This window comes from Dendrobates tinctorius, unplaced genomic scaffold (genome assembly GCF_039654945.1).
Source record: "Dendrobates tinctorius isolate UK_male_01 unplaced genomic scaffold, ASM3965494v1 ptg000303l, whole genome shotgun sequence".
NCBI classification, from domain to species: Eukaryota; Metazoa; Chordata; class Amphibia; order Anura; family Dendrobatidae; genus Dendrobates; species Dendrobates tinctorius.
Window position 1 is genome coordinate 824641 of NW_027361970.1, and position 24757 is coordinate 849397.

Genomic DNA, 24757 nt, shown 5'->3' on the forward strand with positions numbered 1-24757 from the left:
TGAAGGGTAATCAATACAGAGAAGGACAATTTTATGTTACAGGAGGATTTATGTAAACTAGAAGCTTGGGCTGATAAATGGCAAATGAGCTTTAATGGGGATAAATGTAAGGTCATACACTTGCGTAGAACAAACAAGATGTGCTTAATTATAAAACACTGGGCAAACCTGTCACTGAAAAAGACCTGGGTGTATGGGTGGATGATAATCTCACATTTAGTGGCCAGTGTCAGGCAGCTGCTGCAAAGGCAAATAAAATAATGGGATGCATTAAAAGAGGCATAGACGATCATAAGGAAAACATAATTTTACCTCTATATAAGTCACTAGTGCGACCACACTTAGAATACTGTGTACACTTCTGGTCTCCGGTGTATAAGAAAGACATAGCTGAACTGGAGCGGGTGCAGAGAAGAGCGACCAATGTTATTAGGGAACTAGTGGGGGTCTGCAATACCAAGGCAGGTTATTACACTTGGGGTTATTTAGTTTGAAATAACGAAGGCTTAGGGGTGATCTTATTACAATGTATAAATATATGCGGGGACAGTACAAAGACCTTTCTAATGATCTTTTTACTCTTAGACCTGTGAAGGGGATAAGGGGGCATCCTCTACGTCTGGAGGAAAGAAGGTTTAAGCATAATCACAGATGCGGATTCTTTACTGTAAGAGCAGTGAGACTATGGAACTCTCTGCCATATGATGTTGTAATGAGTGATTCCCTACTAAAATTTAAGAAGGGACTGGATGCCTTTCTTGAAAAGTATAATATTGCAGGGTATATACACTAGTTTCCTTAATATTGCGTTCATCCAGGGAGCTAGTCTGATTGCCGTATGTGGAGTCTGGAAGGAATTTTTTTCCCCAATGTGGAGCTTAGTGATTGCCACATGGGGTTTTTTTTTGCCTTCCTCCAGATCAACATGATAGGGCAGGTTGGGAAAGGATATGGGTTTATGGGTTGAACTAGATGGACTTAGTCTCCCTTCAACCTTAAATATTATGTTACTATATATATATATATATATATATATATATATATACAAATTGCCTCTTCAGAGAGAAAGAGGACTTAAACTCTATAGCGCCACCTGTTGGTAGTAGTGATCCTACAGGTCACAATCAATCCTTTAATGAGTCTTGCAATATGAGTTAGGCCGGGATCACACTACCGTGTGTGATGCGAGAAACTTGCACGAGTCTCTCGCATCAACACCAGGAGCTACCACCGGCAGCCACTGCTCCGGACCTGAATGCCGGTGGCAGTGCTGGGTGTTGATGCGAGAGACATACAAGTTTCTTGCATCACACATGGTAGTGTGATCCCGGCCTTAGGATAAAAGCCAAATCAGAATCTCAATTTGCAGACACCGTGTTTTGGGCTATTGGCCCTCATCAGTGCAAAGTATGAGAACTGATTTGGCTAGGTGAGAGGCTCTGAGGTCTAAGCGGTAAGGTTTCTCCTTGTGGAGAGTGACAAACCAGCTTGGGCTTGTCAAGGTAGTTGGTGATAATCACGTGTGACAACCTCCATACATTGGGAAATATTGAATGAGAAAAGAGAAAACGTCCTGTGTGGAGCTGGGCTGTGATAATGAACATTTTGTTCGCACGCTGCATTTTTGCCATGTGGAAAAAAAACACCGCATTTTACAGTACCAGCAAACAGAATGAGACTTCTGAAATCTGGCTACTTTTCCTTTGCTGATTTGAACAGTCAAAAAGTTGTTTCTTTTTCAAATCTGCAGTGTGTCAATTCTTTCAGTGTTTTTCCAGGGATTTCCACTTTCAAATGAATAGGAGTAAAACGCAAGTAATAAAAATAATAAAATAAATGCACATATTTTACGCAGCGTTTTTCCTGCCGACATTTTTTTTCTTGCTGCAGAAGATCTACAACTCAAAATGCATAGGAGAGGGATGGTGTCCTATTAACTTGTTTTTATTTGTTTGGATAAAGGCAAAGGTTTAAAGAGACCGGTGATCGGGAGTGCGGGACTTCGGGTATATCTGATATTTTGGAAACAGAACCACCTTCCTGCCGCGCACCCGGGAGGAGCAAAGCTGCAGACGTGGTGAGCCGACATTGATTCTAGCAATCCTATAAGTCATCATTGCCCCCTTACATTGCATTACATCCAAATGAAAACCTCTAGGCCAGCTGGCTTCTAGCACTAAAATCAGTGTCGTGATTGCTTCAATATTATGCTACTATTTTTTTTAAGAGAAAGCCCAATATAGGATAAACAATGTCTGATAGTGATAACCAAGCAAAACAAACCCTATAAAAATTAGCTGGAGGATTTATTATAATTCTCCCAGGTTTATATAATTTTTTCTGTATCCAATATCTGAAACCTGCCTACTATAATGCTCACTGGACATAGATGGGATGGTATTTATTTATACATGTTTTTGTATAGATAGCAACCTGTAAGCTATATCTCTATTCCTATATTTAAGGCCTTTAGGCTGGAATCACACTTAACGTGTAAAAAAATCGGTCTGATTTTGATGGATGAGAATCGCACAAATGTTCCCTGAACAGTGATCCATGTGTCATCCGTGTGCAATGCAAGGCATGACGAGATTTCTTCGCAGCCTTGCAAAATGGACATATAATGGTTTCTAGGTCTGAAATGAATTCAAATCATAATCAACAACCCTATTTAATGGCTCAACAACAGGTGGCAGCCTCCAATCTTTCCATTGAGTCCGTGCTTGTGTTGGGTATTTCTGCTTTGTGTCAAACATGTCAGACAGGCTTACTTTCAATTCTACTGAGCGGGTTCTTTTCCACTGGGTTTTGTCCCGACGTTTTGGCGAGCCATACCTAGTGATTGTGGATATGAGGAGGCGGAGAAGAATGTGGGTCCATCCGCTTTTGAGGCGACGGCTCACTAAAGGCCATTTCCACCGTCTCTATGCATCTCTGCGGACCCATCCTGACAAGTTCTTCCAGTATTGTCAGATGAGCCTTGCCACCTTTGATGTTTTGTTGGAGACAGTGCGCACTGGGATCACCTTTCAGGACACCAGGATGCGCAAGTGTATTTCTGCAGAGGAGCGCCTTCTCCTTACTTTACAGTATGTATTCATCCTCTATGTTGAAGATGTTTAAAACAGCCTTGTTTATTTAATGCCCTCATCCCTTACTTTTTGTGGTTCTTGTTTTTTATTTTGAAAAGGCAACATTTGTACATTTTCAATATATTCTGGTATCATTAAGAGCAAAGACATTGCATGTAGTTTAATGTTATAAACGCATGGCTTAATAGCTATTGACTATAACTTTTAAGAAGGAGTAAACTTGTTTTTGGTGGCATGGATTCTCATTTTTTTTTTCTGTTTACTTTTAGCTTCCTCACAACTGGTCTTTCATATGTGGCACTGCATCTAGAATATTTAATCGGAAAATCCACAATCTCAGGCATAGTCCGGTCTACGTGCTCTGAAATATGGTCCCGACTCCATCAAGTGGTCATGCCTGAGCCAAAAATGGAAGACTGGTTGCGGATAACCCGTGGTTTTGAGGAGACCTGCCAGTTTCCAAACTGTATTGGAGCTGTGACACCCCAGAGTCCGGTTGTCACAGTGACATCGCCTCCCTCTAAGAGGTGAAGTCATGCTTGGAGGCAGAAAAGGGACCCCCATGCCAGGCAGCATAGATTTAATCACAACTTCCTGCTGCAGGTCAGAAAAGGGAGATGCCTTATAAATTCTGGCCAGCAGAGGGGGTTGGTGAGTCAGTTAGAAATCAGCTGAGGGGGTTGTCATGGAAACGAAACAGCTGTGAGCTGTGAGGAAAAAAGGACAGTTTAAACGTGAGGACGTGAGGTAAAGAGATCTTTCTGGAAGATCCTGTCAGATCAAGACTGGGAGCTGATCTGAGAAGAGCTCGATAGGCAGAGCTGATCTGTCAAGAGGAAAAGGACAAGAGCAGAGACTGAGAGACTCTAGGGAAGCTAAAATACTGCATATACAGTGGGGAAAAAAAGTATTTAGTCAGTCAGCAATAGTGCAAGTTCCACCACTTAAAAAGATGAGAGGCGTCTGTAATTTACATCATAGGTAGACCTCAACTATGGGAGACAAACTGAGAAAAAAAAAATCCAGAAAATCACATTGTCTGTTTTTTTTTCATTTTATTTGCATATTATGGTGGAAAATAAGTATTTGGTCAGAAACAAGCAATCAAGATTTCTGGCTCTCACAGACCTGTAACTTCTTCTTTAAGAGTCTCCTCTTTCCTCCACTCATTACCTGTAGTAATGGCACCTGTTTAAACTTGTTATCAGTATAAAAAGACACCTGTGCACACCCTCAAACAGTCTGACTCCAAACTCCACTATGGTGAAGACCAAAGAGCTGTCAAAGGACACCAGAAACAAAATTGTAGCCCTGCACCAGGCTGGGAAGACTGAATCTGCAATAGCCAACCAGCTTGGAGTGAAGAAATCAACTGTGGGAGCAATAATTAGAAAATGGAAGACATACAAGACCACTGATAATCTCCCTCGATCTGGTGCTCCACGCAAAATCCCACCCCGTGGGGTCAGAATGATCACAAGAACGGTGAGCAAAAATCCCAGAACCACGCGGGGGGGACCTAGTGAATGAACTGCAGAGAGCTGGGACCAATGTAACAAGGCCTACCATAAGTAACACACTACGCCACCATGGACTCAGATCCTGCAGTGCCAGATGTGTCCCACTGCTTAAGCCTGTACATGTCCGGGCCCGTCTGAAGTTTGCTAGAGAGCATTTGGATGATCCAGAGGAGTTTTGGGAGAATGTCCTATGGTCTGATGAAACCAAACTGGAACTGTTTGGTAGAAACACAACTTGTCGTGTTTGGAGGAAAAAGAATACTGAGTTGCATCCATCAAACACCATACCTACTGTAAAGCATGGTGGTGGAAACATCATGCTTTGGGGCTGTTTCTCTGCAAAGGGGCCAGGACGACTGATCCGGGTACATGAAAGAATGAATGGGGCCATGTATCGTGAGATTTTGAGTGCAAACCTCCTTCCATCAGCAAGGGCATTGAAGATGAAACGTGGCTGGGTCTTTCAACATGACAATGATCCAAAGCACACCGCCAGGGCAACGAAGGAGTGGCTTCGTAAGAAGCATTTCAAGGTCCTGGAGTGGCCTAGCCAGTCTCCAGATCTCAACCCTATAGAAAACCTTTGGAGGGAGTTGAAAGTCCGTGTTGCCAAGCGAAAAGCCAAAAACATCACTGCTCTAGAGGAGATCTGCATGGAGGAATGGGCCAACATACCAACAACAGTGTGTGGCAACCTTGTGAAGACTTACAGAAAACGTTTGACCTCTGTCATTGCCAACAAAGGATATATCACAAAGTATTGAGATGAAATTTTGTTTCTGACCAAATACTTATTTTCCACCATAATATGCAAATAAAATGAAAAAAAAACAGACAATGTGATTTTCTGGATTTTTTTTTCTCAGTTTGTCTCCCATAGTTGAGGTCTACCTATGATGTAAATTACAGACGCCTCTCATCTTTTTAAGTGGTTGAACTTGCACTATTGCTGACTGACTAAATACTTTTTTTCCCCACTGTAGCAGACCCCTGAGTGAAGCGCCTAATAAAGAGAAAAAGGACATCAGAGTCCTAGGCTGACAGGAGCTGTAAGCCCTGATAGCCGAATCTGAAAGTACAGGGAATTGTAAATTCCTGCGCACATTGAACACCTGAGGGCACGTCAGCGGATAAGGAGCCTGGGGCTGAAGGTGAAAAGGACGGTACCCGTGGAATAGGCTCACGCTGACAGCCGTACAGGTTAGTGAAACCATCACGAATAGAGGGTTGCAGCATAGTTATATACAGCGGAGACCCACACACAAAGCGCAGAAAGGAAGGTCCTAAATCCCCACCTGGCAAGGTGGATCCCCTGAATGCCTCCAGGTGAGCAGGACTCATTCCATCACCTGTATGTGGTACTCCGCACTGCAACCTATTACCAGTAAAAGGTAAAGAAACTGCACCTTTCTGTGTCTTTCTCTCATTTATCTGCACCCCAACGTTTACAGCCATTTTTACTATTTATTTAACATCTTTGCCCTGGGACTACAGCCCTACCTGTGGAGGGCTACAACATCATAGCTGCGCCCAACATCCATCCCAGAGAAGCAACACTTCACCATCTAATAACTTTATTTTTACCACATAAATACCACACAACTTTCCCCTATTTCATTTACTGGACGCCTCTGGGCCACGGACCGGGTCGCCGCCGCCGTGACACCGTCCCCCATTGAAGTCGACTGGCCCGGTACCGAGTACCCCCAGGCCCTGCGGGGCGCTCCTACTGGCGTCATGAACAGGATTTAACGAGCCTAGCAAAGTTGGGTACAAGGAGCCTGGCAAAGCTGGGTACTGTGCGCCATAAACGTTATTAAATTGAGTGCTAAAGACTTTAATGCGCTTTCAAATAACCGCCATAACTGCGTCACACAGTGCGTGCGAGCAGAGAGGGGCGTGCCAGTGAAGCTGGAGCTGCGCTCTATTGTGAGCAAGTGAAAAAACAGGAAGAAAATGCCCAATGAGGGTGAAGATTCAGCGGCGGTCGCAGCTGCAGCCCCCTTAATGCCGCTATCAATGCCATATATACCAGGAGCGGCCTGGTTACCACAGTACTCAGGGGAGTCGCACACCCTGAGTGATTTTAAAGAAAGACTATGTAGTTTGATCAGAGTGTATCCCCTGTCAGAGAGCCAAAAAGTCAGTATCCTTATTGGCCAGTTAACTGGTGCGGCTCAGAGGGAAGTAAAGTCCTGGCCAGACACTGATAAAAGAACTGTCAAACAAATCTTAGCCAGATTGAAAGACACTTTTGATACCCGTACTGCAACAGAGATAAAAATGGGATTTTTTTGGGTGCAAACAGAGAGTGCAGGACAGTATACGGGACTATGCCCTTAATCTTCAGGAGGCAGTACGGGCTGTAAAACAGGTTGATCCTGAGCGCGTGCAAGATGAAGATAGATTATTAACAGAGCAGTTCATAGAGGGACTCCAGTCTAACAACCAAAGGACACAGCTGCGCATAATGGCGCTACAAAATCCTGAATTGGACTTTGCACACTTTAAGGATAGAGCCATCAGAGTGCTGCGTGAACCGAACCCTAGCAGCACAGAGCCCTCTAAGCATCCTGCAATTACATACCAGCAGGAGACAGCATCCTTTCAAAAGACCCCTATTGAGACTGACAAGCCATCCCAAGATAATGATTCTGCTGCAGACTTATTCTCCCAGTCAAGGAACTAACCAAAAGTGTGGCTGCACTCACAAAAACAGTGCAGTCCCTGCAAGTGATTCCAAAGAAGAAGATCCAGCTGGCCTCCAGTCCAGAAGACGTCCCGTGGCGACAGCAGAAGAGGATCCCACCGACCAGAGGGAGAGACAGTGATCGGTACAACGAGGACGGACAGCCCATCTGTCGCCGCTGCAACAAGGCAGGACACCTAGCAAGATACTGTCAATTAAACAAGCAACCCCTGGGGCAAAGGGCCAACCCTCAGGAGTAAGACGACCAGGCCCACCAATTTGGCGAGACAATTACGTAGGAGGACGACCAGTCTTGCCTGTTGTGATTGACGGTTTTCCGATGAACACTTTACTGGACACCGGTTCCCAGGTGACAACGATACCATATGTTCTTTTTAAGCAGTACTGGGCAGATTCAGACATTACTCATAGCCCAGATAAAGACCTTGCCATTTTTGCCAGCAATGGTCAGCCCTTGCCTCAGATAGGATATAAAGAGGTGACCATCAAGATTGGCCGAGTAGAATTGCAATCGCAAGGTTTGATAATAGTTGATATTGACAAACGAGAATGCCATCCTATGATCACTTTAGGCACTTATGTAACTGAAAATTGTCTTGGAGAAATTATTGCTTTGTTACAACAGGTAGCCGAGACTGCCAGCTCCAGTCAGCAACGGGTCCTGCAAAAGGAGATCAGAGCCCTGATGCAGAGACAACAGGTAGAGCTGTCTGGTAGAGAAGTTGGCAGTGTCAGAGTAAGTGATCTTTTCCCCATTGCAGTACCTCCCAGAAGTGAAATGTTAATTTGGTGTTGGGCAGCAATAGGCCTAAGGCTATGTGCACACGTTGCAGATTCACCTGCGGGTTTTTCCGCGCGGATCCGCAGGTAAAGTGACCAGCGGTTTTCCTGCGGTTTCACACCTCTACTATGTTAAAGGTGTGAAACCGTTGCGGAAAACGCCCAAACAATTGACATGCTGCGGTTTGTAAACCGCAGCAAAACCGCGTGGAAAAAAACGCAGCGTGAGCACAGCGGTTTTGAAATGCCATAGGATAACATGGTACTGTACCATGTCTGCGGAACTGCTGCGTTTCTACAGGGCCAAAACCGCTGCGGAAACGCAGCAGAATCCGCAAAGTGTGCACACAGCCTTAGGGGTCAAGATTACCAAGCCCTGGTAGAACCCATGTATTCTGATAGTAGGCCCACTATCCTGACAGCCAGATGGGTAGTTGATGTCCGCAAGGGGAGAGTACCAATACGCATCTTAAATTGTGGGGAGAGAGAGGTCCAGTTACCCCGGTATACCACCCTTGCTAAATTGTTCACCGTCAGTAACAATGCAATAGGGGCACTAGAACCCTTGCTTCCTTCTGACAAGGTGGAAGATAATGGCTCTGAAGGGCAGCAGGAGGATTGGTGTCAGCAGCTACACATAGGCACTGACTCAACCCCTTCACACCAAAAGCATGGGGCTTACCGGGTGTCTCGAGAATTTGAACGGGTCTTCAGCAAGCATCCTCTAGATTTTGGGCAGGCAAAAGGGGTTCAACATCATATCCCCACCGGAGATCATCCACCCATTAAAGAGACACACCGGCCTGTACCCCCAGCACACTACCAATGTGCCAAGAGTATGTTACGAGAGATGAAGGAGGCTGGGGTAATCAGAGATAGTTGTAGCCCCTGGGCAGCTCCATTAGTCCTCGTTAAGAAGAAAGACGGTACTATGAGAATGTGTGTAGGCTACAGGCGGATTAACAGCATTACACATAAAGACGCGTACCCATTGCCTAGAATTGAGGAATCACTAACTGCACTGAGAACTGCTAATTATTTCTCTACCTTAGATTTCACCAGTGGGTATTGGCAGGTTCCTGTGGCAGAGGCAGAAAAAGAGAAGACAGCATTTACAACACCAATGGGCCTCTACGAGTTTAACTACATGCCGTTCGGGCTCAGCAATGCACCAGGAACATTTCAGCGGTTAATGGAATGCTCCCTTGGACATAAAAACTTTGAAACCGTTCTGCTGTACCTGGATGACATCATCGTCTTCTCCAAAACCTACGAAGACCATTTGAAGCACCTAGCCGAGGTATTCGAAGCCCTGTCAAACTTTGGCCTGAAAATAAAACCTTCCAAATGTCACCTTCTGAAACCCAAGGTGCAGTACCTAGGCCATGTGGTAAGCGCGGAAGGTGTGGCACCCGATCCTGCCAAAGTCACCGTTATCCGGAACTGGAAAAGACCAAGCACTATCCATGAAGTGAGGCAATTTCTTGGGTTAGTAGGCTACTACCGAAGATTTATCAAGGACTTCACCAAGATAGCAGCACCACTGCAAGATCTTCTAGTGGGCCAATCCAAGAAGGCCAAGAACAAAAATCTTCCATTCGAGTGGAGCAAAAGGATAGAAGAGTCCTTCACCAAGTTGAAATTGGCCCTCACAGGAGATGAGGTCCTGGCCTACCCTGACTATGACCAACCATTTGTACTTTACACTGACGCCAGCAACGTGAGATTGGGAGCAGTGCTGTCACTAGTACAGAAAGGCAGAGAGAGAGTGATTGCCTACGCCAGCAGGAAGCTTCATCCCACTGAGAGGAACCCCGGCAACTACAGTTCCTTTAAGCTGGAGTTCCTCGCCATAGTCTGGGCGGTAACAGAGCGCTTCAAGCACTACTTGGCTTCAGCAAAGTTCACCATCTACACGGACAATAATCCGCTAACCCACCTTGAAACGGCAAAGCTCGGGGCACTTGAGCAGTGATGGATGGCCTGGCTGTCCAACTACGAGTTCACCATCAAGTACTGAGCAGGACATAAGAACGCTAATGCGGATGTGTTGTCCAAGATGCCTAATTCACCAGACGGGGAGAAGATCCAAAAGGACTCGAAGAAATCGAGTTACCAGCCTTCCACCGTCCAATTGCAGCCCAGCGCTCTCAAGGAGTAAGGAATAAGCGCTTTATCGTACGAGAAGCAACGTTGAACCCATTACCCCATAATGAGTGGGCAGAGACGCAAGAAAGTGACCCAGTTGTTCGCCTAGTAAAGGAGTAGCTGGCACAAGCTGATGCACACCCTGGTCCAGATGACCCACAGGAAGCACAGCAGTTATGGAAGGAGAGAGGCAAGCTGTTCATCTACGAGGGTAAACTGTGTCGGAGGAACATTAACTCGCGCACACATGAACTGGTCTGGCAGGTGGTAGTCCCGAAGAGAGATGCGCCAATGGTCTTGGAGGCGTACCACAATGGAGCAGGACACTTCGGTTGGAAGAAGTTGGAGGTCCTACTTCGTGAAAGATTCTACTGGGTTGGCATGAGGAGTTCCATTGAGAAGTGGTGCCGAGAATGTGGCCCATGCAGCCTGCGCAAAAAAGACCAAAACAGCCAGCAAGCCCCATTACAGCTGATCATCACAAAACAGCCGCTTGAACTGGTAGCCTTGGATACGTGAAGTTAACTCCAAGTAGGAATGGCTACACCTATGCATTGACCATAGTTGACCATTACTCAAGGTTCTTGGTAGTCGTACCTGTTAAAGACCAAAAAGCGAAGACAGCAGCCAAGGCATTTCAGCAGCACTTTTATCGACCACACGGATACCCTGAACAATTGCTCACCGACTAAGGACCAGCCTTTGAGGCAGAAGTGTTCCAGGAGTTCTGTAACATGGACGGTTGCAAGAAAATCAGAAAGACGCCGTACCATCCACAGACAAATGGCATGTGTGAGAAGATGAATCAAGTGGTCATTGACTTATTGAAGACCTTACCTCTGGAAGAATGAACCCAGTGGCCAGAGAAGTTGCCAGATCTGGTAGATCTATATAATCATATACCGGTAAACTCCACCAATTACACTCCAGCCTACTTGATGAGAGCAAGACCTGGCAAGTTACCTATTGATTTAGACATGGGAGTCTTAACACCAGAGACAACATCACCAGATGCAGACTGGGATACAGAGCGGCAGCAACAATACCGCAGAGTACAAGAATGTGTGGAGAAAAGTTTGTCCCAAGCAAGACAGAGGCAGGAAAGAAATTACAATCAACACGCCCCTGCAGTTCCCTTGACACCAGGAGAACAAGTACTTAAAAGAAAGAGACGTGTTCATAAACTAGATGACCAGTGGGAAGCAGAACTATACACCGTGATACCTTCAGACTTTAATAACACCAAAGTATGTATCATCAGCAGAGAAACCTTCGAAGCAGTCTCAAGAGATCATCTAAAGATGTGCCCTGAGCAATTGAAGGACAAGAAAGAAGTCCAAGACACTCCACAACCCATAGTAGAGGTGGAAGAAAAGATTCAAACTATACTTGGAGAATTTCCTCGGCCGTGGACACAAGTAAATCAGGCAATAGTAGTACCAGTACTAACTTTTCATCAGCCTACTGCACCAGATGAAGAAGAGACTCTAAATGAAATGGCTCCAGTAACAGATACCACATCTGCAGAGGAATACAGAAATCTGTCCCCTGCTAACAGCGAATCTGACAATCTCATGGTGAGTCTGGGAGTAGAGAGAAGGCAGTCTAGAATACCGTAGCGTAGTGACTAGTGCACCAACAGTAGACATCAGAGAACAGATCAGGTCATCAGAAATACCTATACTGCGTAGATCCACTCGTAGTACTAGAGGTCAGATCCCTGCCCGTTACAGAGATTACGTAATGTAAATAAAGTAATAAGAATGTATAGTAGTAACCGTTAAGCATGAGAGCCTACAGAGACTTACTGTAAGAATCTTTTTTAAAGTATTCGCAATAGCCAGTTAAGGGATAATTGGGCCACAGGACTATGTGTGGTCAGAACTATATTTGTAAATAATTACTCCAAAAAGGCCTTTGAAATAAGCCGCCGGCCTGGCCGAAAAACAGTCCCATCTACAGAGTGCCCTGTAGCCACGCCCAGGGACAACACACAAAGTGGGCTAAGGCGGTTCCCACCAACCAAACTCCAGGTAAAAGCACAAAGACAATTCCTGGAAAGCAGCTTAAGGAATGGTCGCTGCAGTAACTGTGCTATTGTTTTCTTTCTCTGGTCTGGTTTTTGATAATTTTTACAATTTTTAAGACTTTGTAGATTTGCATTAATTATTGTTGTTAACAATTCTTGTTATGTTTCCTCAGTCCAGGAGTACTGAACTTAACTGGGGGGGAATGTGACACCCCAAAGTTCGGTTGTCACAGTGACATTACCTCCCTCTAAGAGGTGAAGTCATGCTTGGAGGCAGAAAAGGGACCCCCATGCCAGGCAGCATAGATTTAATCACAACTTCCTGCTGCAGGTCAGAAAAGGGAGATGCCTTATAAATTCTGGCCAGCAGAGGGGGTTGGTGAGTCAGTTAGAAATCAGCTGAGGGGGTTGTCATGGAAACGAAACAGCTGTGAGCTGTGAGGAAAAAAGGACAGTTTAAACGTGAGGACGTGAGGTAAAGAGATCTTTCTGGAAGATCCTGTCAGATGAAGACAGGGAGCTGATCTGAGAAGAGCTCGATAGGCAGAGCTGATCTGTGAAGAGGAAAAGGACAAGAGCAGAGACTGAGAGACTCTAGGGAAGCTAAAATACTGCATATAGCAGATCCCTGAGTGAAGCGCTAATAAAGAGAAAAGGGACATCAGAGTCCTAGGCTGACAGGAGCTGTAAGCCCTGATAGCTGAATCTGAAAGTACAGGGGATTGTAAATTCCTGTACACATTGAACACCTGAGGGCACGTCAGCGGATAAGGAGCCCGGGGCTGATGGTGAAAAGGACGGTACCCGTGGAATAGGCTCACGCTGACAGCTGTACAGGTTAGTGAAACCATCACAAATAGAGTAGAGGGTCGCAGCATAGTTATATACAGCGGAGACCCACACACATAGCGCAGAAAGGAAGGTCCTAAATCCCCACCTGGCAAGGTGGATCCCCTGAATGCCTCCAGGCGAGCCGGACTCATTCCATCACCTGTATGTGGTACTCCGGACTGCAACCTATTACCAGTAAAAGGTAAAGAAACTGCACCTCTCTGTGTCTTTCCCTCATTTATCTGCACCCCAACGTTTACAGCCATTTTTACTATTTTCTTTAACATCTTTGCCCTGGGACTACAGCCCTACCTGTGGAGGGCTACAACATCATAGCTGCGCACAACATCCATCCCAGAGAAGCAACACCGCAGTGCTGGTCACCTCTGACTAGAATAGCAAAGGTGGCGTCACGTATTTCACCATCTAATAACTTTATTTTCATTTTTACCAAATAAATACCACATAACTTTCCCCTATATCATTTACTGAACGCCTCTGGGCCAGGGACCGGGTCGCCGCCGCCATGACACCGTCCCCCATTGAAGTCGACGGGCCCGGTACCAAGTACCCCCAGGCCCCGCGGGGCGCTCCAGATCCCTGGATGGGAAGCACATCCGTGTGCGTAAGCCGCCAAACTCAGGGTCCCAATACTTTAATTATAAACAATATTTTCCTGTTGTGTTGTTGGCCCTGGTCGACAGTCGCTACAGGTTTATAATTGTAAATATTGGGGCCTATGGAAGAACTGGAGACTCCAGAGTCTTCAATTCCTCCATTATGGGTTGGCGGCTGCGCAATAATGAGTTGGACCTACCACCCGCACGTCACCTACCAGGGTCCACTATGGAAGCGGTGCCTTATGTGATGGTTGCAGATGAGGCCTATCAATTAACACGTCATGTAATGAGGCCCTATCCCCGCAGAGGCCTGGACCATGGGCGCAGAATATTTAACTTACGCCTATCTCGCTCACAACGACTGGTGGAGTGTGCCTTTGGTATTCTTTGTGCCAAATGGCGTGTCCTCCAGTCAGCCATTCAGCTTAGTGAATCTAGTGTTAATGAGGTAATTAAAGCGTGTGTGATCCTTCACAACTTCACCAGAATATATGACTGCTCCACATATGATGGTGATGAAGTTGTGTTGTCAAATGTTGTGAGGCCTATTCCACATGTGATACCTCCCCATCGTCAGCCCTCTGGGCTAGGTGCAGGATGTGTTGACTAATTATTTTGTTTCACCAGAGGGATCTACTCCATGGCAAGACAATGCTGTTTCTATGTTGTAAATTTGAGTTTTGGGGTGAAATTAAAGTCATATTTATGATTTAAGTGTGTGTTGCGTTTCCCTAATAATGTGTAAACTTTGTAAATCAGAAGATGAATAATATCGTCATAACATCATACATCAGTCATATAGTTTGAACTGCTTTTAATCCAAACATCTTGTGTTTGAAAACAATACACCATATTGAAATCATATGGGTTTTTTTGCCAATCCAACTGGGCCAACAAAGAATTAAAAAAATAGCAAAAGAACAAAACAAAAAGTACTAAAATATAATCATAAAAAATAGCAAAATAGAACATTATAAGTTCTGATAGGTTGGGGGTGGTGATGGTGGGAGGCCAGCTTGTGAGCTTTGTTGCATTTGAGGCGCAACTTGTAGTTCACCCTATGGGTTTACATATGCTGACCTGGAATGGTGGATCTGGCCAGGATCCTGTGGTGGAGGATAGTGATAGGATGAGGGATACTGAAGTGGATACTCCTGGGTAGTTGGGTGTCCAAGTGGTTCATACCCCCAATATGGCCATGTCGACCATACCCATGTTGGGACCAGCCTCCAACAGTGGGTCTGATCAAGTGGGCATATTGGGCAGGTGCATTATAGCCTGAAATTTGGCCCCGTGTAGGCCGATGTAGGATTTGAGGGGGCTGTGGCTGTGGTGTAGGCACCTGGGGAGGATGTGGCTCAGATACTGATTGAGCCTGCACTTCTGGAATTCCTGGTATTTGCAGCTGATTGTTTGTGGACAGCTACCACCATTCCAAAAATTCAAATACCGGGTTGGGGTTATTGGGGGGTGTGCAGGCATCAATCAGTATCTGAATAGCTCCTCTAGCACGCAGCCTCACCTCCCGGGGTATTGGATGGAGGTACTGTGCCAGGTTGTGGGCATATGCTTCCTCCCCATCATTGTTGGCAGCCCTGGCCAAATAGTTCAATACTTCACTGTCATCGTGCCTCCTGGTACTTGAGGTTGATACTTCTCTCCTGCGTCAGCCACGGCGTAAGATGACGGCAGCCTGGGGTGAGGTTTCCAGAGGCACGGTAGGGCTGCTGCTGTTTTCCTGGTCCTCCTCTGGATGTTCCTCCTGTGGTGCTGATGGCAGGGCTGGTGGTGGGTGGATGCACTTGAATGTGCAGTAGATGGGCAAGCCATCTCTTCACCTTCCCTGACTGGATATATTGGGGTTTTAGAGTCTGTCTCCCTCTCTGTTAGGTTGGACTGTGTTCTGTATTTTTTTTTAAATAGATTTAACCCTAACAGCATGTGTAAAATTTGGTGTGATGCTTGCACTTACGGTCTCAGATCCAGAACAGGAGCCAGAAAACTAAGCCGATCGAAGTAGTTGTACTTCCTTTTTGTCGGTTCTGCATCCCCACTCCTGGCACGCTGCTGTCGTTCACGCCGGTACTGGTCCCTCACGCTGCGCCAGCGTCTCGTGACATCATTCACTGCAACGTAACATACCATTGCCACATTGAAGCTATGTGTTTATATTGCAAAATGTAGTTTATAGTGTCATGTGGCCTAATTCTTGGATAGTTTAAAATATGAAATATGCCACATATTCTAACAAAAACATCACATTAGGATTTTGTGTTCTGATGGTAACACATGTGTTACTTTGATCAAGAATATTTTTAAAGGATTGTTCTTACTAATTTGCTGCTGGGCCTCATGAGGTTTGTCTTCATAGTCAGGGAACATCTGCAGGCATATCCTCCTCCATGCTACCTCCTTCCATGCCCGGTCTGCATAATGGGCGTCCCTCTGATCCCATAGTTCTGGCCTCTTTTGGACCAGAACTATGAGCATCTCAACATTGATGTAAGTTGCCATAATGGTGGACCCGTGAAGGCGTGCTTCCTGTATTTCTCTAGAGCTTCCCAAGCTAATTAGCATGCCAAAACATCCTGAAAATGGATGATTCTATTTCCTGTCACCTGGAGAACTCTTGCGTATTTCTCACAGGTCACACGCATGGTCCATGTGGTATTGTTTTTTTTTTTGCACCCATAGACTTGCATTGGCGAGTCTTGGCCAAGGTACGTTGCAAATCGCAGCATGCTACGATTTCTCTCGCCCGTTCAGGACGCTTGGCATTTGCCACAGAACACCAGGATTGGCAAATTAGCCACTGGCGCCCTGTGCTCTTCACAGTAGAAAGCAGGTTCACACTGAGCATATGTGACAGACGTGACAGAGTCTGGAGATGCCGTGGAGAGCGATCTGCTGCCTGCAATATCCTTCAGCATGACCGGTTTGGCAGTTGGTCAGTAATGGTGTGGGGTGGCATTTCTTTGGAGAGCCACACGGTGTTGGGCTGTGAGCACAATCACCATCTGTGGATGTTGGACACTCAGACCATCCTCTTGGAGTCGGTTTCAAACCATTTGTGCAGACGCATGCACATTTGTGGCCTGCTGGAGGTCATTTTTCAGGGCTCTGGCAGTGCTCCTCCTGTTCCTCCTTGCGGAGGTAGCGGTCCTGGAGAACTGGCCTGTCTCCTGGTAGCGCCTCCAGCCTCTGGACACTACACTGACAGACATAGCAAACGTTCTTGCCACAGCTCGCATTGATGTGCTATCCTGGATGAGCTGTACTACCTGAGCCACTTGTGTGGGTTGTAGAGTCCGTTTCATGCTACCACGAATGTGAAAGCACAACCAACATTCAAAAGTGACCAAAATATCAGCCAGAAAGCAATGGAACTGAGACGTGGTCTGTGGTCCCCACCTGCAGAACCACTCCTTTATTGAGGGTGTCTTGATAATTGCCAATAATTTCCATCTGTTGTCTATTCCATTTGCACAACAGCATGTGAAATTGATTGTCAATTAGTGTTGCTTCCTAAGTGGACAGTTTGATCTAACAGAAGTTTGATTTACTAGGAGATGTATTCAGTTGTTTAAGTGTTCCCTTTATTTTTTTGAGCAGTGTGTATATATATATATATATATATATATATTTATATATACTGCTCAAAAAATAAAGGGAATAATAATAATAATAATAATAAATTTTATTTTTATAGCGCCGACATATTCCGCAGCACTTTACATTTCAGAGGGGATTTGTACAGACAATAGACATTACAGCATAACAATAATCACATACAGTAGATTATAACAAATAACAAGAGGAGTGAGGGCCCTGCTCGCAAGCTTACAGTCTATGAGGAAAGAGGTAGACACGAAAGGTGGGTGGTAACAGTTGCTCTGATTGTATGGACCAGCCATAATGTTAAGTGTGTAACAGTACAGACACAGAGGGCTAATGGATGCATAAAGCATGTGGGAACATGATGCTGGGAACCTGGTTATGGTAAAACTTTTGGCTCTGCCACACAGGGATAGGTTAGGTTAATGTGTTGAGGCGATAGGCCAGTCTGCATAAATGCGTTTTCAGGACACGCTTAAAATTGTGGGGATTGGGGACTAATCGTATTGACCTGGGAAGTGCATTCCAAAGAATTGGCGTGGCACGTGTAAAGTCTTGGAGACGGGAGTGGGAGGTTCTGACTATTGAGGATACTAACCTCAGGTCATCAGCAGAACGGAGGGCGCGGGTAGGGTGGTATACTGAAACAAGGGAGGAGATGTAGGGTGGTGCTGAGCCATGGAGGGCTTTGTGGGTGAGGGTAATAAGTTTATACTGAATTCTGGAGTGGATGGGTAGCCAGTGTAATGACTGGCACAAGGTAGAGGCATCGGTGACACTATTCACTATAGTGACTACTAGACACTATAGGGAACACTATTCCATTTGCAACAGGCTGTTTGTGTTCCCTTTATTTCTTTCAGCAGTATATACGGTATATACAGATCCATATATACAGATAATAATAATAATAAATTTTATTTTATTTTATGCGCCGACATATTCCGCAGCACTTTACATTTCAGAGGGGACTTGTACAGACAATAGACATTACAGCATAACAATAATCACATAGATCATAACAAATACCAAGAGGAATGAGTTCCCTGCTCGCAAGCTTACAATCTATGAGGAAAAAGGTAGACATGAAAGGTGGGACACATATAATTTCCCAAGTAGAATCATCTTGAACCTGTTTTCACCTTTATGACCAGGCCAACTCTGGAACTCTTCTACGGATCCCACTGATTCTGAGATTATTTTTTCTTGACATGATAGTGGTAACATTTCTTCTACAGTATATAACTTGCGTTTATTTCTGAAAAAATCGGAAATTTGGTGAAAATGTTGCAATTTTCAAATTTTCAATTTCTATGCCCTTAAATGAGAGAAATATGTCACACAACATAGTTAATAAATAACATTCCCACATGTCTACTTTACATCGGCACATTTTTTTTTAAACAGAATTTTTTTTGGTAGGAAGTTAGAAGGGTTAAAACTTTGATCAGTGGTTTCTCATTTTTACAACAAAATTTACAAAACCAGTTTTTTTTAGGGACCACCTCACATTTGAAGTGACTTTGAGGGGTCTATATGAAATTACCCAAAAGTGACACCATTCTAAAAAGTGAACCCCTTTTTGAATGCAACATTTTCTGGAATCATTAGCAGATGCCATGTCACGTTTAGAGAGCCCCTGATGTGTCTAAACAGTGAAAAACAAAACAAGAGTGACTTCATTTTGGAAACTAGACCCCTAGGGGAATTTATCTAGATACTACAAATAGGCCCCATGCTATCACATCGGGAGTGCGGTGAAATTAACGCCGTGTCGCTACCGCGCATGCGCGGGTAGCGCTGGTAGAGCGTGCAGTTGTGGCTGTTACTGCGCATGCGCGGGAATAGCGGTGACGTGAATGTCACTAGCGCAGGTGCAATTGACACTGCCGCGGTGCCTTATGGGATTCGGGGATAGCGGCCGGAAGTCCCAACTGGCCATTATAAAGATGTGGTTAGCACCTTGAGCTCACAGGTGCTTCACAAAATTTTACAAAGTTGATCTGTGAAAATGAAGTAAAAAATATTTTCCCCACAAAAATATTGTTTTAGCCCCAATTTGTTTCATTTTCACAAGGATAGCAATAGAAAATGGGCCCCAAAATTTGTTGCGCAATTTCTCCCAAGTATGCTGATAACCCCATATATGGTAGAAAACTACTTTTGAGGCACAATGCAAAGCTCTAAATGGAAGAAGCACCTGTCACGTCGCTGTCAGACTCAGGGCCTGCTGTTCCGGCTTCGGCCGCTAGGAGGCGCCGGATTGGCACGTTGCCGCCAGACTCAGGGCCTGCTGTTCCGGCTCCGGCCACTAGGAGGCGCTGGACTGACACTTCGCCGCCAGACTCGGGGCCTGCTGCTCCGGTCTCGGTCACTAGGAGGCGCCGGGCCGTCACGTCGCCGTCAGACTCGGGGATGGCTGTTCCTGCCTCGACCACTGGGAGGCGCTGTGGTTCGCCTCAGGGTGAAGGTTGTGACAGAGAAGAGGCCCCTGCGCAGGCATCTGGTGGCTGCAGGCTCCGCCCCTCTGTCAATCATGTAGGGCTTACTGCATGTCCGTCTGGCCTGGTCCTGGGGGCGGTCCAGGTTACATCATCAGTCCGGGAACCTGTGAGGGATGACCCGATCCCTCAAATACCTTGGGACTGGTCTTGCAAGCAGCTGGATATATTCTTGGTTCTCCTGTGTAATTTGCTATAGTTAAACTCTGACCTCAGCCTGGATTTCTGACCATTCTATTGCCTGCCGTTTTTGTACCTCTGCTTCTATTCTGATATTTTGATGCTGACCTTTGCTTGGATTCCTGACTCTCCTTCTGCCTGCTGATTCTGTACCTTGCTGCCCTCCTGGTTTTACTGACCCTGGCCTGGACTTTTGACTCTTCTTCTGCCTGCTGATTTTGCACCTCTGCTGCCCTCCGGCCTCCGACTCCTGCCTCCTGACTTTGATTACGGGTTTTAGTTTTGACCCCTTGGTGGCCGTCCTGCTCTGGTCCACTGCTCCTCTGAACAGCTACCCCCTGGGCCTTGCTACAATTCCAGATCCCTGTATAGGGGTTAAGGGTCTCGGGGTTACTCAGGGTGCTGTTCCTACTGCAGCCCAGATTCGCAGACGGCTGTCACAGCACCATATTGGAGTTCAGATTTTGCTGGACTGGTTTGAAGGTGTTATGTCACACTGGCAGAGCACCTGAGGTGTCAGAACAACAGAAACCCCCCCATAAGTGACCCCATTTTACAAACTACACCTCTGTTAGAGCTGGCGGAACGCACCAAATTATAAAATAATAGTAGGTGCGTTCGCAGCCCGGGGTCCACCGTGCAGAGGTAGTACACTGCTGCTAGGTAATGGCGGGAGTATAAAGCAGTGTGGAAAGGTCACACGTGGGTTAACGTCACCCAGTGTGAACAGGAGTGAACTCTATTAACTTGCAGAGCCGCACTACCGCTGAACATAAATGCCGGAGCCTGTTTAGCTCACAGAGCCCAGCCAGTGAGCGCACAGAAAGTGGTCACAGAAGTCTGCCCAAGGACACGGGGTCAGAATCCCTCTAGACCTTCTGAGCATGCGGCGTCGCAACTGCGGACTCCGCTATAGACGCTGACTACGACGTGTAGAGCACGTGCACTGAGGCATGCCGAGTCACTGATGGAGACTGATGCCTGTCTCAGACTCTGTCCTACCTTCACCTAAGCCTGGGCGCTTAACAGGCTAGGCTGCACAACACATGCGTACCAAGGGTAGGGGTTTCTTAATGAGTCATTCACCAGAGACATTCATACAACACTCACTCCTCATAGTCTGATAATGCAGTCTATACTAGCGCATGGTCGAGCGGCCATGCAAACCTTTTATAGCCTCGTGCCTCCTGGACCCTCCTGGCTTTTCGGATGGACCAATCCGAGTTGGAGAAGGACCTGAGCACGTGACCTTCGATCTCCAATGGGAGATCACTCCACGGGCATGCTCAGTGGACCGACAGGAGGATCCAGTCCCTGGAGAGACCCACCGCTGACCAGCATGTGTTGCTATAGTTGAGCCAGAGGTGGCAGCAGCAACCAAACCCACGGAGCTAGTCTGGGCAGAGCGTTGGGACCGACGAGTCTGCTGAGCAACCTCCTCTGCGGCTGGAGAGGAATGGGAGACTGCCGGAAACAAGGCTCGGGATTCCCGATGTGCAGCGACAGGAACCCAACTCCTAACAACATCTCAATGAATTCATCTAGGTGTGTAGTGATCATGTTGACACCGCAGGTGTGTCACATAATTTTATACCATTGGATAGTGAAGAAAAAATAATTACATTTTGACCACTAAAATTTTGTTTTATGCCCAATTTTAAAATTTCACACTGGGAAATGGGTAAAAATGGAACCAAAATTTGTCTCACAATTTCTTCTGAATGTTGAAGTGCCCAATATGTGGCTGTACAGTACTGCCTAGCCATACGGTGAAACTCAGGAGGAACGGAGCGCTATTTGTCTCCTTGATCACAAATTTTGCTAGACTAGCTTTCGGACTATGTATACAGAACCTCTAAGTACTAGAAGAACAGAATCCCCCCTCAAATGACACAATTTTGCAAATTATACCCCTTTGGAAATTTATCTACAGGTGTAGTGATGATTTTGACTCCATGGGTGTTTTCCAGTAACAAGCAACGGTGGATGTTGCTGAGTGAAAATTGCAAACTGCCATTGTAATGCCCAGTACGTTGCAGTGCCCAACTCATGCTTCTGGAGACTGCACTAGTAAATTAGGCGGGCTCTCATCGCTATAGAAATGCCAAACCTTTTTACGCTCAGTGTGGTTTAGGCACATTGGGGCTCAGAAGAGAGGAGATCATTTGGGTTTGGGAGCGCAGAATTTGTTGGATTTCTTTTGGGGTGCGAGGAGCCATAGCGCTTTTCCACAGCCTTTGTGCTACCGGTAATGTGGAAGCCCCCTACATTTCCATTAGCAGATAACAGACATGAGTGGGGACTTGCTTTTTTGTGGATTGAGTTGAAGCTTTTATTGGGAACATTTTACATAACATTTTCGATCACATTTATCCTGCTCTTTACGCTGACCACTTATATCAGGTCTCCATCTAAATCTGTGAGTGATGTAATTCAGGTGAAACCCCCAAGAGGGATCCATTCACTATAATGAGGCAGCAGAGTTACTCTGGACTCCAAAACTGTGGTGGACCACGCTTTTATTCATGAAAAAAGAGGAGAAAAGTCAGCTCATCACTTAAGACTCCATGCAAGGAAACCTGCAGTATTTCTTCAATTTTTTCACGTTTTTATGCATGATTAAAAAGACAGACACCGCCACATCATAGGCCAGACAACATCCACAGTGCCTCCATTTGCGTCATTATAGGGAATCCTCTGCTGGGGGTACCGTTTAAATTACGTACTTCAGAGATTTACGCGGAAACCCCAGTTTAAGCACTCAACGTAGAGCGCAGAATAAATGTGAACTGAACCATATTGCGAACTTTGGAAGGTAGAATAAAGAATTGGTTTTATTTATTTTTTTGCCTTTGATAGTGCGGTATAAGTGATTAGATGACTTTATTCTTCAGGTCAGTGCGATTACAGCGATACCAGATTTATATCACTTTTTTATGTTTGGCTGCTGTCACACACTAAAAAACACTTTTTATTGCGCATCGTCATAATTAGATAGCTATAATGCTTCCATATTTCTGTTGACAGACATGTGACAGCGTTTGTTTTGCGGGTTGAGTTGACGTTTTTATTGGTAATATTTTCGGGCTCATTACAATTTTTGATCGCTTTCCATTCTGATTTTTGGGAGGCAGAATGAACAAAAACCAGCAGTTCAGGAATTGTTGTTTATTTTTTTTTTCTAAATGTCGTACACCCTGTAGTAAGTCATAATACAGTTTTATTGTTTGGGTCCGTATGATTACAGCGATACCACATTTATATCTTTTTTTTTAATGTTTCAGCTCTTTTATACAATAAAAGCTATTTTATTGAAAAAAATAATTATTTTTGCATCGCTTTGTTCTGAGAGCTATAATTTTTTTATTTCACTGGTGACGGAGCTGTATGGCATCTTGTTTTTTTGCGGGACCTGAGATACCATTTTTATTTACCTTCTTTTTTTATTGCATTTTATTTAACTTTTTGTTTGGAGGTATGATTGTAAAGCATTATTTTTTGCCTTGTGTTGTATGATGTTCACTGAAGGGGTTAAAAAGTGGGACAGTTTAAGGCTGTGTGCACACGCTGTGGATTCTGCTGCAGTTCCGCAGCGGATTTGGCCGCTGCGGACCCGCAGCAGTTTTAGCTGCGGTGTACAGTACCATTCAAATGAATGGAAAAAAAACCGCAGTGTAGACGGTGCGGATTTTTCCGTGCGGTTTTCCTGCGGTTTTGAAACCGCAGAAAGAATTGACATGTCAATTCTTTCTGCGGAATCCTATCTCCACCATTGTGGAGATGGTGAAACCGCAGGGCAGAACCGCAGGCTAATCCCCAGATAAACCGCAGGTCTTTTGACCTGCGGATTTTGCAAAATCCGCGCGGATGAATCCGCAGCGGATTCCGCAGCGTGTGCACATACCCTTATAGGTCGATTTGTTCATGACAGGGCAATACCAAATATATTTACATTTTGTTTTTACATAAATGTATGTATTGTATTAATATTTTTCATTTTTTTGCTCTTATTTTGTGATTTTGTTTTTCTTTTAATATTTTTACATTTTTAATAACTTTCCCTGCTCCGAATGCTGATCTAATACTCGACAATACTTTTGCATTGCAGGGCAATAAGCTCAGTGCATCGCAGGCAGGGAGAAGGCTTTTCCGCTCCTGCTCTGAGCAGGAGCTTACAGGCCACCGTCCCTTGGTGACCCCGCGGCCATCCATGGAGACCACCAGCACAATGCAATCACAATTGCGTTGTGCTGATTTGAGCAGAGAGGGCGCTCCCTCCCTCTGCGATGCCCATCGATGTTGCAAATGTAGGAAAGGGGTTAAAGAGTAGCTGTCATTTTAATTTTATTTAATAACTTAATAGTGTACATGGAAATAAGAAACTTTGTAATATAGCTTATCAGAGAAATCTGCTTCTTTCTCTGCCAGAACTGATCATTTATTTTCAATATTCTCAATTCACCGATAAAATCTGTATTCAGTGCAGACAGATTTTTACATTACTGAAATAGGAGATGACAGTTGATGCTGATAAGATTCTATGTAGGGTGGAGGGAGGAGCTAGAGGCTGAGTTCCTCCCTCCTCCTTCCACTACCCTCTACATAGAATCTTATCAGCACCAACTGTCATCTCCTATTTCAGTAATAATTTTGAAAACAAATAGTCAGTCCTGGAAGTAAAAGAAGCAGATTTCTGTGATAAGCTATATTACAAAGTTTCTTATTTCCATG

The 24757-nt window shown here is 45.3% G+C and overlaps 1 protein-coding gene across 1 annotated transcript in view; it reads left to right on the forward strand.

Moving 5' to 3' along the window:
- TREH (trehalase) overlaps nucleotides 1-24757 on the forward strand; it is a 134564-nt gene that overhangs the window by 16026 nt on the left and 93781 nt on the right. Inside the window, exon 2 of the mRNA XM_073560713.1 lies at nucleotides 1963-2077. Coding sequence (XP_073416814.1) covers nucleotides 1963-2077 — 115 coding nt within the window. The remainder of the gene's footprint in view (nucleotides 1-1962; nucleotides 2078-24757) is intronic.